This window comes from Chelmon rostratus, chromosome 8, assembly GCF_017976325.1.
Source record: "Chelmon rostratus isolate fCheRos1 chromosome 8, fCheRos1.pri, whole genome shotgun sequence".
Classification (NCBI taxonomy): Eukaryota; Metazoa; Chordata; class Actinopteri; order Chaetodontiformes; family Chaetodontidae; genus Chelmon; species Chelmon rostratus.
In genome coordinates, this window is record NC_055665.1 from 17,059,079 (window position 1) to 17,076,503 (window position 17,425).

General features: G+C 41.4%; 1 protein-coding gene across 2 annotated transcripts; it reads left to right on the top strand.

Annotated features, from left to right (window-relative positions):
- Positions 1-790: 790 nt before the first annotated feature.
- LOC121610930 (zinc fingers and homeoboxes protein 1-like) lies at positions 791-16,126 on the top strand. Of its 2 annotated transcripts, XM_041943258.1 has the most exons (9): positions 791-833; positions 1,127-1,419; positions 3,342-3,668; positions 3,785-4,248; positions 4,609-4,821; positions 5,053-5,268; positions 7,489-7,653; positions 8,369-9,604; positions 10,323-16,126. In XM_041943258.1, exons 3-9 carry the CDS (start codon positions 3,461-3,463, stop codon positions 10,605-10,607), a joined length of 2,787 nt encoding a protein of 928 aa, XP_041799192.1. In that variant the 5' UTR covers positions 791-833; positions 1,127-1,419; positions 3,342-3,460; the 3' UTR covers positions 10,608-16,126. The 2 variants fall into 2 exon arrangements, with proteins under 2 accessions (XP_041799192.1, XP_041799193.1); XM_041943259.1 differs by lacking the exon at positions 791-833 and having other exon boundaries at positions 958-1,387.
- The last annotated feature ends 1,299 nt before the right edge of the window (positions 16,127-17,425 follow it).

A 17,425-nucleotide genomic window follows, 5' to 3' on the forward strand; every position in this document is an offset into this window, starting at 1 on the left:
TTTTTCACTTTGTGAAGAATTATTATCTGTCCACAACAGTGTTTTGGGAATTTGTATAGAGGTTACCATACTTGCTTTCTATTCCTGTTTTTCACGACTTAAAAACACTCTTGTAACTGAAATGTAGCCCAGAGTGGCTAAAAAAACCCAGTGAAGAAAAAATTAACATGCATCTCTGGCTTAACTCCCATAAAATATGTTTTTATTAAAATCCAAAACATTCATTCACCTGGTAAATGGAGGGTCTAACAAAAGAAACTTTGGAGTTGCAGTATAGGAACTGTTGAATGCAGGGTTTCTGAGGGCTGACCACTTTAAGGGACTGTATACCTGCTTCAGCTGCACCATTTTTTAACCCACAGACATCTTCCAGCCACACGCTGTCTGACGTTCAGTTTTTGTATCTGGCATCTTATTTTTTCTAGTTGTGTGCACTCTACTAAAAACAAGTTATCTCCTGGTATTTATTCATCTCCTTTATGGTAGTCGTTTTTAACGGATGCAGGATGATACACAGATGTCACTGTTCAGTGTTACCATTTACCTACGAATTCAAATCGCGTTTTATTTACGCAATATAAAATAAGGCGTTTGTACAGCAGCTTACAAACAAGGTATAGTAGCTGAAACAGTCAGACAAACCTAAACAGCAAAGCAAGACAAAATCAGATGCAGTGACACGGAACTTTGCAATGCCACTGTTGTCCTCAAGTAGCTTCGCAAACTACCCTGACAGGTCATGTAAGGACATTTTGGCAGACAGCCGTGTCGGGGAACCATTGCGTTGACGGCCCGCTTCTACTAATTTTACTATCGCATTTTTTTGTGGAAAGGTAAATACTAAAGCCACCCGATGAAGAGTAGAACGTAGTAAAATACTGTATATTTTTTTGCTAAGATTTCGAAATTTGTTGGCGCACAGAAAGTCGCCGAGGAATGACGTAAGGACGTAGCACAATGAATGATGACGCCGTTTGGCCACTAAAAAAATCTGCCGTTAAAAAATACCAGCGAATTAGGTCAGCAAACAAACCAACGGCCACATTATGAATGTAACTGCCGTGTTTTTGATTATATAACTTTTACAAAGGCGCCACCTGGCCATAAAATAACCTGCTCCGACAAGGAGAGAGATGTCCGGTGTTTCCAGCATCTGCAGACGCGGGCCGTAGCCGTTACACCGGTCCGTCTGTCTGTCTGCCTCCCTCCGCTGGATTTGGGAGACCCGCAAGCCCAAACAACGTTAACGCTACTCCAGCCCCGTACAGGCTGGAGCTGAATGGTTAGCCGGGGGAAGGAGAGACACCGACAGACACCACCAGACAGAACCTGAAGGCGGCTCGGAAAATACCCAGGAAACTACTTCTCGCCTCGTCTCCACAGCCTGGTAGCAACACACTGCACATTTCAGTAGTTCCAGTAAGTTTACCGCCAGACATGATCAATAATAATGAAAGCCCCGGCTAACACTAGCATGTTGGCCCGCCTCAAATGCAAGCTGGACGCCGTGGAGCTAAGTTAGATATTCTTTTATGTTGATTTATTGCTTTGATGTTACTTTAATAATAACGAATTAGCTAGCTCACACCTCCAAATTGTTACTGAGGCGTTAGCTATTAATGCAAATTATTTCCTGGTGGCAGTGCAGCACGTCACACTGTACACAGTTAATGTTGTTTACACTCTGCATTTATTTAACAGACGTAACCTGCAATCAGTCATGAACCACTGGCCCCAGACATATTGCAGTTGTGCCTTAAAGTGGACATTGCAGTTGCACATTTGCAACACCTCTATCATAGTGAATGACCTTGTCGTAAATGAGGCGGTAACCATCAAGTTAAAGTATGACCATCCTTAAGGGATCATCATTAACACACAAAGACACAAATGGAAATTGAAATTAAATTTTTGCATTAACCAGGGAATGTATGCTAAATGTGTAAGTGAGAAACTGTAAATCATATCCTGGTGTTTATTATATTATTCTGTCGATATCATTTGGGCACTGCTACTGTTGGAGGATCAATAAACAGCCTTTATGTGGTTTTACCCTGTGATACACTCCAATCCATTGTGAAATAAGTGAAATAAGACATGAATGTAGGATTGGGCGACAATTGAGTACTATAGTTAATGTCTTTCATGTGGAATCTTATCATGTTAGGATTTTTAAAAAATCTGTTGTCAGAATAAATGATTTCAAAAATGACTGCAACTAATGGCTCTAGTTAGGCAGGCATTGTTTTGGACTTCTACATAATTTTGTGCATACAATGTATGCGTCTGACCAAAAGTTTATAGATATTCAATTGTATGCAAATTTACAAAATAATAATAAAACAGAAAAAAGCATCCATTCAAGAAAATAGAACCAGAAAAGGAAATGAGTTTCTAGGTTTTTCCAATTAATCAATATGAGAGGGTCATCAATGTGAACATGTCTTGCAATTATTTGCATATGTTTGTATTTATTACTTGATGAATGTTAGATCTTTTTAAGATAAGATAAGATAAAATTTTATTTATCCCCAGCCGGGGAAATTTGAGCATTACAGCAGCATGTGACAGCAGTGGGAAGAAAAATAGCAGCAGAAGTAGAGAACATTCTGAAAAAAAAAAACAAAATACAAAATAAAAAGTAGACTATATATTTGTACATATTATACAAGCAAAATGGAATTTGTAGAAAAAATTATATATATAAAAAATATGTAAAAAGTTTTTATTGCCCCAGTAGCTGTGGAAAAAAAGAACAATGGAAGATGCCTTCAGATTAAAAATAACAATAAATAGTGTTACTACTATTGCACAGAAGAACAAAATATACAAAACAGTAAATGAGATGTAGTATTACACAAAATGTATGGATATGAGCGCAATTTGTCAAACAACATCAACACAGTCTTATGTTAAGTGGTGCTGGAGTTGAATAATCTGATATCTGATGGAATGAAGGACCTGCGGTAGTGTTCCTTCTTTACAGGCCCACATGAATTATGTCAGTCTCAGTCTCATTGTTGTGTTACTATATCATGGATATAAGTAGAGCTGGAAGTAACTTTCATTACTGATCTGTTGGTTATTTTAAGTCTTTGTTTAGTCTTGTAAGTAAGTTGTAAATCCTAAAGATATTCAGTTTGATTGAAAGCAGACAAAACAAATTACTTGTCAAAGTTGTGAAGCTGCTTTTTATATGACTTGTATCACTGAAGGAGCCATGTAAGGCCAATTGTCAAAAGAAGTATTTCAGAGGAAAATGTCCCAAAGTTTTTGCAGTTCACTCTTTATGTGACAATTCATGTGTATGACATTTGCATATTTGTTGTTTCCCCAACCAGAAATACATAATGCAAGTACCCTTGCATGCGAACACAACAACCTAAGACATGTGAGCCTCGACAATTCTGTCCCAGATCTTCTTTACCCTGCGCAGAAGTAAACAGAGTTTGGCTTGACAATGTCTAGTCGCCGGAAATCGACTACACCCTGCATGGTGCTGCCCTCTGATGTGGTGGAGCAGGAAGAGGTGGAGGAAAAAACAGAAAGGGCAAAGGATGAAGAGGTGGAGGAGGAGGAAGGAAAGGTGAAGGAAGGAGCAGAGGAGGGACCGACTGCAGAGGAGCTGGATCAGGCTGTAGTGGTTGTCCCCACCCCACCAGATACGGGTAAGCTCCTTCTTGGCCCATTCTCCCATGTGTAGATGACAATTGCACATTAAACCTGAATTAACGGGAATGACATGTATTATAGCTGTCACAATGTTGTGTTAACATCATCGTAGATGAGCCCAGTGTCTCTACTGTAGAAGAAAGTGAAGTCCTCGGTCCCTCACCGAAACGCATCGCTCCAAACCCTCCTGAGGATCCAGGCAAGGACCAGTTAACCCAAGAACAACAGTGTGATACACTTGAGGAGGGAGGAGCAGACCCTGCCGCCGTTGCTGCCATCTCTCTCAGCAAGACCCCCATCATGAGGATGAAGACCAAATCTGAACCCAAAAGGATCGCTGTGTCGCTGAAGTCAGCAGATGAGGCGGTGGAGGGTTTTGGAGGGGGAGGCGAGGGAGAGGTGGGAGGAGAGCAGGAGCCCATTGAGGCTCCTCTGGGGCCGATGACGCCTGTGGAGATGCTGCTGCACGACTCCATGAAGCTCGGGGGAGGCGGCATGCTGGTCAGCCCGCCCTCAGAGCAGCAGAGGAAATCGTCCACTTTAAACCCCACGGTTCTGCCTGCGGGCCTGGCACAGGTATCAAGTCTTGATTATGCAAGGGTTTAGTGTACTCAGTGCAGCAGCATTTGTAACAGAGTAGTAGCCCTATCTGTCAAAAATTATACATGTTTTTAGACTCAACAGCAGCCCAGACACAACAAACAGCTGGTAGGCTTTGGATAATGGGTGGCTATAATGTCCTCAACAGAGAAGTTAGATGTCAACTTCAGCTACAAAACAGCAGTCCTGCAGCTGACAGATATTCATTGTCTTGTTCAAAGACACTTTGGCATGACAGCAGCTTGTCAAGCAGGGCTTGAGAGGTGTCTCACATTTGCCACTATGTGGAATTATCAGTCCGGTCCTTTATCTCCTCCTTCTCTTCCTTCATTTCAGGTGCTTTCTGCTTTCCAGGCCCAGCATACTGCAGCAGCAGCAGCAGCAGCTCAGCCTCAGCTGCTGATTCCCCTCAGCAGCATCCCCTCCTACAGTGCAGCTATGGACACCAACCCCCTGCTGGGCAGCACATACAAGAAGTTTCCTTACCCCTCCATGGCTGAGATCAGCAGCCTGGCAGCACAGACACAGTTCACAGAGGAGCAGATCAAGGTAGATGAAAGCTGTTTTGGTTTGATTACCTGTGCTCGCAAAGGATGTTGTGTTGTCAGTTTTTCTTTTATAAGATGAGATACCTCAAAAAGCAAGTATAAGCTCCTTACTCTGTGTATTTTGTTGAGTACAAAATACCTCAATCTTAACTAAAATTTGTATCTGAAATATACTAAATATTGCCTGTTGTTTTGTAAATGGTGGAGTGAAATGTACTTGATCTACACTCAGGTGTGGTTCTCCGCCCAGCGGCTGAAGCACGGCGTGAGCTGGACTCCTGAGGAAGTGGAGGAGGCCAGGAGAAAACAGTTTAATGGCACGGTGCACACGGTGCCTCAGACCATCACTGTCATCCCTGCTCACCAACTCTCAGCTGCTGCCAATGGCCTGCAGTCCATTCTTCAGACCTGCCAGATAGTGGGTCAGCCCGGGCTGGTGTTCACACAGGTAGGTAAGGAAAGAAAACACATATATAACAAGACTCGACTTTGACCTGCCTTGCCTTGAACTTAAGGCTGGTATGACTTTGATATGCTTTGTGAATGGTGTGTGTCAGGTCCCACATCCAGCCTGACCATTCCCCATGTCAGTTCTGCCACTTTTACCCAGTTTCAACCCATCACACTTTCAGTGTTAGAGCACACAGTCTCCCATATGAACTCATCTTCCTGCATCTGCGACAGCATCCACACTAAGCTGCTCAAGGAGGCATTCCTCTCTGTAAACCCTGTTATTTTGCAGATTTTTAACAACTCTCTGACCAATTTTTTTCCATTCAGTTTTAAGCATGTCATTGGTCACCCACGGCTACAAAACAACTAATTTGGAGCCTCTGTGTTTAAGTAACTACCAGTGTCAGTCTTTTTACCTAAGGTTCTGGAGAAAGTAATTTCATTCCAACTGGTATCTTTCATGAATAACAATACTGTTTTTAATGGTTTATGGTTTTAGAGTACTTCACAGTACCGAAAAAGCACTTAAGGTTACTAATGGCCTACTTCTAACTGCAGACAAGGGCGACTGCTCAATTTAAGTTCCTTTAGATTTGAGTGCTGCCTTTGACACAGTTGATCACAGTATCCTTGTACATCATTTGGGAAGGAATTGAGGGCTCTGCTCTTAGCTTACTGCGTCTCCAGCAGAACTTTTTCTGTCACTCTGGGTAACAGTTGAATTGTGGTGTCCCTAAAGGCTTAGTTCTCGGCCCCTTTCTGTTTTTCATATACGTTCTCCCTCTTGGCCACGTTATTTAAAATCATGATGTGTTTTACAATTTACAAGATGACACATTATACATGATGTTAAAACGCACAGATCCAAGCAGCCTAGCTGATCTCACAACCTGCTGCTCTGACATCAAATCCTGAATTTCCCAAAGTTACCTTAAATTTAATGATGAGAAGTCTGAAGTCTTTCTGTTCAGTCCCCCAAATTCCATCACCATCACCTTTGGTGCTAACCTTGCTGTTTGTACAGTAATGTTTTTGCCAGCTCAGACGAATCTTTAAAACGAGGTCAGCCATGACTCCCTCCACCGTCTCCAGCTGGTACAAAACACTGCTGCATTACTGGGACAAAGAGGCAGGATCACATCACCCCTGTGTTTCCCTCCCTGCATTGGCTCCCCGACAGATTTCAAATTGATTCTAAAATCTTCGTGCTTATTTTTGAGACCTTCACTGGTCTTGTACCTAAAAATGTTTCTGATCTGTTGACCTGGTATTTTCTCTCTCGACCATTAACATCCGTGGATGAAGCCCTGCTCCTTACTCCCAGCTCACAGTTTGGGACTAAGGGGAATCAGGCTTTCATTTTAAGAGCCCCCACACTGTGGAAGTCACCAAATGAACTCAGCCACACTAAATCTCTGGCATCTTCTAAATCTCATCTCAAAACTTTTCTTTTTGTGAAAACTTTTGGAAATGTTTGATATATGTTTTATTTATTTAGTTTTATTCCTATTTATTTGATATTCACTTCATTTTATTGTCTTTATTTCCTCCGTGTTCATGCCCTTGGTTGTTTTCCTCATTTTATCAGCCTCATCAACTGTGTCAACATTGTCAAAAGAAGTGCTGTACAAATAAAGTTTACTATTATTATTATTATTATTATAAATTGTAATAAAAAAAGGTTCTCTGTTGATCTTTACTGTAGGTGATATGCTGATGTTTATTATGTGCTGAAGATAAGTTTCCTGTTGGAATGAATTTTTTGTGTAATTTTGATGATGCAGACCATATATCTGTAATGTGTCAGTGTCACAGAGCTTGCCATAAATGCTGCAAATGGCTTCACTTATACCCTGACAGCTAGACCATGTTATAGTGTCTGCTGGGAACATCTACGTGGTTTGTGGAAATAAGCCTTCACATATTTTTCTGTCAGCTGGATGTTCTGATCTGTGTTGGTTATGCTCTCAGGACAGACTCGTGTTTTTACAAATTGTAGGAGAGAGGAAATGTAGTCTAGCCAAAAAAGCACAAATCCAGTGTAGTACACGAATGCACTAGAGCAGTAACACACCCAAAAAAAAGATTTACGGCCCTTTCCATTAGTCAAGTGTTATAAATAACATCTACACTCGCCTTTGACAACAAATACATCCCTGTGTGGCTATATGTTTCATTCTCACATTCAGTGTGTCCTTATTTTCTGACTCTGTAGGTCGGCCCAGGGGGGAGTCTTCCAGTGACCAGTCCCATCACTCTGACAGTGGCAGGGCTGCCCAGCCAGTCCCAGAGCTCCAGCAGAGTTTCCTGCCAGCCCACCCCAATGAACAGTGAGCTGAAACGAGCAACCACTGTCCAGCCTCCCTCTCTTTCTCCACAGGTGGGAACAGCAGTTGTTGCTGCCTTTCACACTGCAAAAACGTAGCTCTCAAAAACAGGATAAAAAAGCAGTAAAATGGGGAAAATGTTCTTTAAAATTAAAAACAAGAATGGAGGACAAATATCTATATATAATAATCTCAAAAGCCCACAGTTATCTTAAAAGTAGTGCAACCACACTAAAAAGAAGTACATTCGTCTGGACACAGAGAAATTCTGACTTTGACATAGCAGTACTTTTTTTTGTACTGTACTATAATTTTGCAAATTCTACTTTCAAACATTTAGTTATTCAGAACCAGTAATAAAATCAGTGCAAGAAGTTACAATCAGTAATCTTATTAAGATAATTAAGGACAAGAAACAAGTTTGAAACAAGCTCCTAAATATATACTGTCTGGTTCAAACTTGTCAGACCAAAAAAACAAGCATTGCATTATCTTACTTAGATTTTGCTTTTTGCAATGCAAGCAAATACTTGTTTGCTCTAGTGCTTGCAGTTGCTGTTAACGAGCATTTTTATTCATTTTTTTTTACCTCAGTCAGTGCACAGAATAACCACATGGTATCAGTTGCATCTAATGAACCCAAAGTTACCCACATCTCATCTGTAGCCGTTTTGTATGTCTCCTAACGGATAATTAGTGTCTCTGTGTATGGAGTTGAACTGCAGAAACTGTTGTTTAATATGTAACTCTCTCCTTTTCTTTTCTAAGGAGAACTCTGCCCTCAGCGCTGATACATTCAGTTTGCGGCCCAAGAAGTCCAAAGAGCAGCTGGCAGAGCTGAAAGCAAGCTACCTGAAAAACCATTTTGTCACTGATGCAGAAATCGCCCGGCTGATGAAGCTCACCAACCTGACAAAGGGAGAGATCAAGAAGTGGTTCAGTGACACCAGATACAACCAGCGCAACTCCAAGAACAGCCATGTCATCGTTTTCCATGACGGAGGGGGCAGAGGAAGTGGCAGCTGTAGTAGCAGTGCTAGCACCACCATTGTTATCGACTCAAGCGATGAGACCCCCACATCTCCCCTTCCTCCACGCACTCCTCCTGTGAGGGAGAAGGAGTCGCGGCCCAAAACATGGAATCCATTTCCAGATTTCACCCTGCAGAAGTTTAAGGAGAAGACTCCAGAGCAGCTGGTGGTGCTGGAGGAAAGTTTCGAGAAGAGCAGTACCCCATCAGATGAAGAACTGAGCCGCCTGAGGACAGAGACTAAACTGACGCGGAGAGAGATCGATGCCTGGTTCACCGAGAGACGAAAAATGCCGTCTGTCAGCACTTCCTCCCCAGATTCTTCGGAGGGAGGAAAGATGGAGACAGACGGAGCAAAATCAGGAGAAGTAGGAATAGGAGCCAGCTCTTCTTCTCCTTCTGCATCCTCATCTCGTAGAGGTAGTCAAACTCCTCCTGTCGGCCGCAGTAAGCAGCTGCCCGCTACCAGCAGCAGCAACAAAGACATGAAAGATAAGGGTAAAAAGACTCCGGAGCAGCTCCACATTCTTAAAAGTGCCTTCGTGCGTACCCAGTGGCCCACACCAGAGGAGTACGATCAGCTGGCGGAAGAGAGCGGCCTTCCTCGCTCCTACATTGTCAGCTGGTTCGGTGACTCTCGGTACTCGTGGAAGAATAGTAATCTGAAGTGGTTCTTCCAGTATCAAAGTGGCAACATCGAAGGGCCAAATGGTGGAGGAGGCAGTAAAATGGGAAGCAGCAGCAGCAGCATTGGTCGAAAAAGACGCGTCAGAAATCGCGGTTGGGGTCGGTCCCGAACCAGGAAGCAGCCGAGAAGGTCTGCCTCCTTCAGTGCAGATGCCAATAGATCTCCCCCGTCTAAGAAATTCAAGAGTGGGAGGGAGATTCTGAGGGAGTACTACCTGAAACACCATTTTCTCAATGAGCAAGACCTGGATGAGCTTGTGACCAAGACCAACATGAGCTATGAACAGGTAATGGAAGATGTAAGAAAGTGTAAGTGTGTGTCGTTGTATAGTGTATTGTAAAGTGAAAACTGTGGACTGATTTCTGCACATTCAGCTTTGTTACGCCACCTTCCTTTTAAGCGTGTTCATCATCATCTTCAGCACTGAAGAGGGACGCAGTCTTACACAGATGTTTAATGCTGCACCAAGAAACCAGTGTAAAAAAAATGTTTGTAGACACGTGTAGAAAACACTTTGACTTCTAAAGTGTGTCGTTAGCGTTGAACAGGGTTTATGGCCAGGATTTTTGAAATACTGATGTCATTAGTGCAAATGTCCCCAGCATGTTTGACTGACCAAACTTTTAAGTATTTGAGTCGAATTATTAAATTAAATTATATTTCCTGTGCATTTTATCACACTGCATTATGGTCTAAAGGCTCTAAATGGTCAGGTCATGTCATTTAAACCCAACAGCAGTTCACAGTCACTACAAATGTTTTGTCCTCCAGAAAGTGTACAGCTGCTTTGCATTATAAACTCTGTGAATGTGAAAGAACCAAAAAATCCCACACAATATGAATCACTTTTACTCACTTTAATCTATCTGTCTAACATTTTGGTCGCCAGTCCTTTATCGGGTAAAATTTGTATGTACTCCCAGGTTATCGCATCTTGTTGTCCCACTGTTAGCTACAGCCCTGCTCTCAACACGCCGTTAAAGTGTTTCTCTTTCCGTCAAAAGGTGAGGGAGTGGTTCGCCGAGGTCCAGCGACGCTTGGACACAGGGTCAGATCCCTTCCAGGATCCGGCTACAGGACGGACGGACAGAGATGAAGAAGGAGAGGGAGAGGGAGCGGACACGCAGGGAGAGGCGTCGACAGCCGCCGAGGAGCAGACGGGCACGGGGATGGGAGACGAGGAAGATGATGAAGGAGACGAGGAGGACGACTGTGACGAATCCGACGACAGTGAGGTTTGGGAGCCGTCACGTAGCGTCCGGAAATCCTTGTCAGTTTCCGAAGACTAATGATTGTTGGAAGCACGGTGAAACGTTCTAGATATGTTACAAGAGAAATACTGGTATGATCCATGCTGGAAGACAGTTCACTAAACTAAGTCTTTTTGCAGTTGATTTGCATGTGCACTCATTCGCAACATTAATTCACTGTTCAAACTTTCTGAATCATGTCTACACAAGACTAACAGATGGACTATTAGCTTTAGTTCACTCTCTCAATACTTATTTACTGTAAGTGATGTTGAACAGTTTAGAAAAGATTCGTGGTAAAGAAGGAATATTTAGCAAACCGTGCAAATACTTAGTGGCACACCAAACTTTTAAAGCTTACAAAACAGCAGCTACACAATATTTTCTCAAGGAAATACCGTGAAGCAGTCTTCAAGCTGAGCTGAAGATGAAAGCTGTACCCAAAAACGTGTTGTATCCAGACACATCCATACAGCCTTCTGTAGAAGCAGTTGATGAAAACTGACAAAGAGAGTTTAAGAGGAGCTGACAGCTTCATTGTCCACCATGGCCCTTGTTAAATTTGCACTCGCTTGCTAAAAAAGAAGCCAGTGAAGGAAGATTTATGTATGCTGCATTTCCTTGAGACGGTGTGTTGTTGCACAGGCCTAATTTCAAACTTCTGTCTCCAGTGTTATGAATGTTTTACCTTTGGCTCCAAACTAACAGCGCACACAGGCAAAAAGAGAGAAAAAAAAAAAGACTCATCTGTGTTCATCATGTTTACAAAGGTGCTTAAAGATATGTCACAGCTAGATGTCGCTCCTGAGCGATGTCCCCAATGAAACTGGCATAAATTTATTTGTGGAACTGGTTGATTTTTACATGTTACAGTATCTTCTTTTCTAGCGCTCGTGAAGCTCATTGCAAGGACCAGATAGGAATGAGCAGGTTGTTTGAGCTGACGTGGATTGATAATGACACTGAAAGTCAGGCATTTTATCTCGACATGAGGCAAAGTACCTTAATGCAGAATGAATGCCGTGATGCTTTTAAACAACACAGGATGTCTACCCAAGTCTTCCCTTTATAGTGGCTTGTTGTTTCATGAGTATTATAGATTTTTAACTAACACCTACATTTCTGATGGAAAAATCCCACAGTATGTGTTTAATATGCACTGTTATTAATGTTTTTAAACAAAATTTTCACCTTTTGATAGAATGCATCCTGTGCTATTATGACCTTTTTAAAGGTTTTTTTTTTTTTTTGTTATGTAGGTTCGGACAGTGTGAGGCTGTTGTCCCAAAGCTGAATGTGTTGTCTCCTGAGCAGTGAGCTACAGTTTGAGACAGTGGCACTTTTTGTGTGAATTAAATAACGGCCACTGTGAGGCAGACATCCGGGTCCACTGAAATAATAATAGAAGCAGCCAGCGTTTCGCTTAGCATTCACTCGTGGTGGCTTTCTGATAGGTTGAATGGACAGACTGAATTTTAAGGTGAAGGTGCAGCGTTGCAGAGTTTTCCCCAAACCATCTAAATGTAAGCACCAGCTGCAGCTCCAGTGAAAATTTAGAGTAAGTCAATCCACAGGTTACCACCTTGACGAGACTGCAATCACCACCAAATCCAGCTCATCTGCTCTTGTCAAAGACAAGGCCTGTACCTTTAGGTCTTGACCCGTACTATAGAGAAAGACTGTTTAACAGCATTTCAAATAATAATTTGACTCCAGTCTGCACTGAAGAGAAAAACGCGAAGCACCTAAACTAAACTTTAAAAAAAATGCACTTTGTCCACTTGTGTACATATGTGGACTAAATCCTGATTAGGCACCTTAATCTCTTATTATACCATAAAATGGCTCTGAGAGACCAAATCTGTTTTGTACGACTACAAACTGAACCAGTGTTTTGCCTTTTTTTATCCTCAGTGTGTTTTCAGGAGGAGGAATCAATTTATCCACTTTTCTAATAACATGTGTTGTTTCATAGTTGGATGTTTATAAGGCTCAAAAAACTAGTAGAACAATCACCCACTGCTTTCTTTCGCTAAATTGCACAATTTGAGCCCCATTTTTAATCTTTTCTCCTTTTGAAAATGCACACGTGTTATATTTGTTGACATGTTTTGTATTGTTGCTTTAAATCGTGGGAATCGTCTCCCATCCCCCCTTCTCTGTCTGACTCTTGACCCCTCTCCTCCAGTCCACTTTTGGAAAATGAATGCCTAAACTCTTGATGCACTTCCCGAGACATGTAAATGCAAGCTGTGTCCTGTTTGTTCTCTGTCTCATTCAGCTGTCTACAACACAGGCAGAGAGAGACAGGCAGACAGGCAGGGCTGTAGGGACTTCTTGAAAAGACTGAAACCGTTCAGAAATGAAAACAAACATTCTTGGAAAATTCACTTTCTCTCGTGGAAGGGATTGTTGTGATGCCTGAAGAAACAGCACATCATTCCCTCTGTGGCGGGAAGTCTACCAAATAATGCTCCTCTTTCCGTTTCCCCCTCGCTTTACCGCAGTAAATCGTCAGGACAGTAGACTGAAAACTGTCTCGACTACAGTTCTTCACAAAATCGGGGGAGAGACTCTGATGAAGCTTTGCTGATAAACCTATGTGCCTACACGGCTCGTACGCTTGTTTGAACAGAATTTCACCAACTCTCGAGAGAAGATGACAAGAGCGAATTTGTCACCGCTTTGGAAATCACACACTGTCGGCCGATTCTAAAGGGAGGCTTGTTCAAACTAAGTTGTGATGCATGACCGAGCTCTGCTTTCTGCTGACGCTAAAAGATGCCTAGATACTCTGAAGTTAACATTGGAAACTTCTGTTCTAAGTCCTTAAACAGATACCTTGGTGTTCCGAATTTTAATGTATTTTTTCACCAGGCACTAGTCCCACTACATGTCAGCACCTTTATTTTAATGAGTATCTTTGAAACCAGTGGAGTCTGTCAGCCGTAAACTAGCTAAGATAGCGAGTTTATAGCAACTGACGGATAGCCGAAACCGTGATACATTTAGTTGTAATGTGACAAGTGCCTGTCCATGAAAAATAACAAGTTCATAATGTTAAGGTATACCTTTTGTCTAATACTGCATGCAATAACCAAGACGAACAACTGCTCATTTGTACATACAAAATTTTGGCTTGGTATACTTGGCACAGTAGAAGCCTAATCTGGTGTTAATTATTTGTGGAGCTTTAATGATAGCGGTTACTTTTCATCACTGAGTTGACTGCAACCATGGACCTCTTTTCTGTTTTCTTCAGTCCATGGACTGTAGAAACATTCACATCTTGTCACTGTTAGCTCGGACAGACTTGCTCCAACTGGAGCTAGCTATATTTTGAGCAACATTTTAGCCAACATTTAGCCTTTTGCTCTGAACCATGCTGACACCGCAGTTTGCTGTCATTATGCAGCAGCTGTTTTGTGCCCTTTCGTAGCCATTTGAATCCTGCTACTTCACATGCTGATTTCTACACAGGCTACAAACTGGCTGTCTGCGGTTAGCTTGTTCTAGGCCACAGGTTAGGCTTCTGCCTGCCCCCAGGTATCCAGCCCACGGTCTTTTACAGTGTGCTCTTTCTTTACTATAGTCAATCTGTTTTGAATGGTTTTATATGTTTCTATCGATGAAAACTGTGTCATTAAAACTCTTTCCAGACATCAGTGGATTGTTTGTTAACGAGACAGACCCATACAATATGTACAATAGAGTAGTGTTTTTGAAATAGAATCAGTTTTAGAGTTCAACCAGTGTTGCCCAAGTGGCTTTTTGGTACTTTTGTTGCAAAAAATATAGAATCAGAACTCAATCGAACAGACACGCACTTTTGATGGTATGATGTTGATGGAAAACTGAATGTCCTGATAGCACTGGGAAAGCATCCTTCTTCTTAATAGTGTGTCCAGATTTACGGTTTTACAACCAAGCTGTTTTGTAAACATGAATTAAATGTAGAAGAAAAATCATTTAAAATCTTATGAGCTACACATTTGCTTAAAGGGCCACTCCATCGATTTTACACATTAAGTATACTGGTCATCGAAGAGTACTGCTCAGCATAAGAGAGCCTAATGAAAGACACAAATCTGTTGCATTATGGGAAATGTAGGATCCTGTGTTTTTGGAGCTTGGCCTATTCTAGAGCCTAAAGATCAGGATAGCTCTTCATCTGTGGCACGAATTGTGACTATTCTTTTATAATCTGTCTCTCTTTTGAGTCCCCCAACTTTACGAAAGTGGCAACATAAATGGCAGTACTTAATAGCTGTAGTGCCTCTTTAAAGAATCCCTGTCCATCACACTTCTTAAACTACTACTGTAACAAAATTCACCCAGGTTGACAGTTGATATTAGCTCTACTACAATACAACTGTCTAATATTTAAAAAAAAACCAAACTCCTCTCTAAATATGAATCATGTGTTTGAATAGTTTTCCCAGGATGCTGAGGTGCAGCGTCTGTTCTCGGAGTTGTAATTTTATATTCAGCAGTCATCATGTATCCCAATTAACCTTGTGCAGTAGAGCTAAGAGCTAACATTGTGATCTGAGTAGTTTACCTGCTGTCCTATTGTGCACATAATGTCATATCTGTATCGTTCGCTATACTTCTGCTACGGTCCTCACTTGTTTTCTGTATTTACGCAGGTAGTTGGTTGAATGTTTCTTACAGCAATCAGAGATTCAAACGTTTTTGCTTTACAGCAGCCAGCTTTTTTGGCAAAAAAAAAAAAAGAAATCAGAATTGTAATATACTGTACGTATACATTGAATTGGGTTTTTTTTTCACTAATTTAAAGTGGAATTTTCACCTTCTGGCTTTTCTGATAATTTTTTTTTTTTTTCTGTGTTCCTGTTTCAATACAACTGATTTTTCCAGACCTGTTTTACTGGATGATAACAGTGATTTCTCAGCTCTTGTATTAAGTTACGCTTGGCTCCGTAGACACAGAGACTGTGGAAAACAAAAGCACAGTGATTTAACTGTATATTCTAATAAATAAGGAAGAAAACAACTGTGCCACTTTACAATGTCATGACTTGGTCTTTAATAATAAGCTGTGATCTAAGGTACGCCTTACACCTGATTGGCAACTAGATGGGGATTCTGGGAATTACTTGAGGTGGGACTTTTTGCAGGCAATACAGGCAAAGATGGTGTTTTTGCCTCCAACGATCAAGCCCTCAAACTCCTCGACAAAACTGTTGAAATTGGTATAAGTCTGTGTCTACTGAACCAAACCACAATAACTTATTTCTACACTCTGCCTGTACATCTGAAATGTGTTAAAAACTGCGAGTATCTGTCATAAGCTTTGATTAAACATGGTATGTATGTGTGCTGGCCTCTGCAGGCTTGCTTTAGAAAGCTATAAATTCCTTTTGTGGCCCCTGCGATCAGCAGCTTGTAGCTACCAGCTGTGAGGCAGAGAGTTTGTGCAATGTTAATTTAAGATCTCAGCTGTTATTGAGGCTCTGGCTTGATTTCTAGCTTGATTTAGAAAAGATTTATATTTTATACTTGTTTGAGGACAAAACCCAATAAACTTTGGTCTAAACATGTGCACTTGAGAGCAACGTTTTGCGTGTTTTGCTTTGAGTAAATGTGACGTGAAGCAGTCTGGACTAACTGCAGATGTAGAGAGGAAAGTAGTGCATAGTGTGCCATTAAAACCTAGATCCTGTCAGTCAGTCACCATTTGTTTCTTTTGAGGTTTAGAAACTGAGCGCAGTAACTACTTCTTAGTTATCTGATAAATGATTGTTTAGGTGAGACACAGATTAGTTTAATTAAACCATCAGCAATGCAGTGTCAGTTGTTGAGAATACATAGTTGTTGGTATTCGTTTGTAATGAACAGTGGCATTGATAGTAGATGATAAGAGAATAAATAAATTGGATCTGAATATGAAAACCAAATGTCTTTTTATACACAGTACAAATGCAACTGTAGCTGGAAGAGGACATCACATTAAAATCATTGTGGACAGAGAAAAGGCTGATAAGTGAGTTTAGTCCGACCTAGATTGCTAAATTTTCCTCTTGTGTTATGTTATGGAGTCCTCACAAAGTCTTCTTCTAGATGCAGGTAGATGCATTTGCAATTTAAAAGACACTGTAAGTTTTAGTTCTTATCTCCGTTAATTTGTGGTCATTTGTGTAGAACATTTGACTTCTCCCCAGTCAACTGATGTTAATTTTTTCTCTCCCCCACAATAAAGATGCGTTTGGAGTCTATTGATCATCTATCTGATTGGTAAGTAGCTCACTCACACGCAGGATCTTGTAGATGATCAGTACACATGATGAGATATATGGCAGATCCACAATGATCCACAACAAATATGTGAATCGTGAATTGAAATAGTAAAATTGTTCATTGTATTTTACAGTAAATTGCTCTAATTTCAATTTTTACAAAGAGGATTTGACTTGCATATCATTCAGTATTGAGGGATGCGACACTAAAGGATGAGTATTCAGCTCACTGCTGTATTACCAAGCAATAACACCATAGCTGCCAGTAACTGACGTGATGAAAATGAAATGGGAACAGGAATTCTTATATAATCTTCTGGCGCTTCACATTTCACAGGAAGTGCACAGTTAGATAATAATGACACAGATAGTCACCAGTTTCATTTAGAAGTTAATTATGCTCCATTCTTTTGGTTTTCATATCCAGCTCTCTGCAGCACATTCATCTTAACGCAGAACGGGACAACATCTCAGTCATCAGACTGCTCAGACCACACTTCTCAAAGAGCTATTGATGAGAACGAGGTAGTGTGCGCTCACACCTTGTTGGTGCCGAATTCCTGGGTGAGAATTGGCCCGCTGGGCGCTGACGATGTC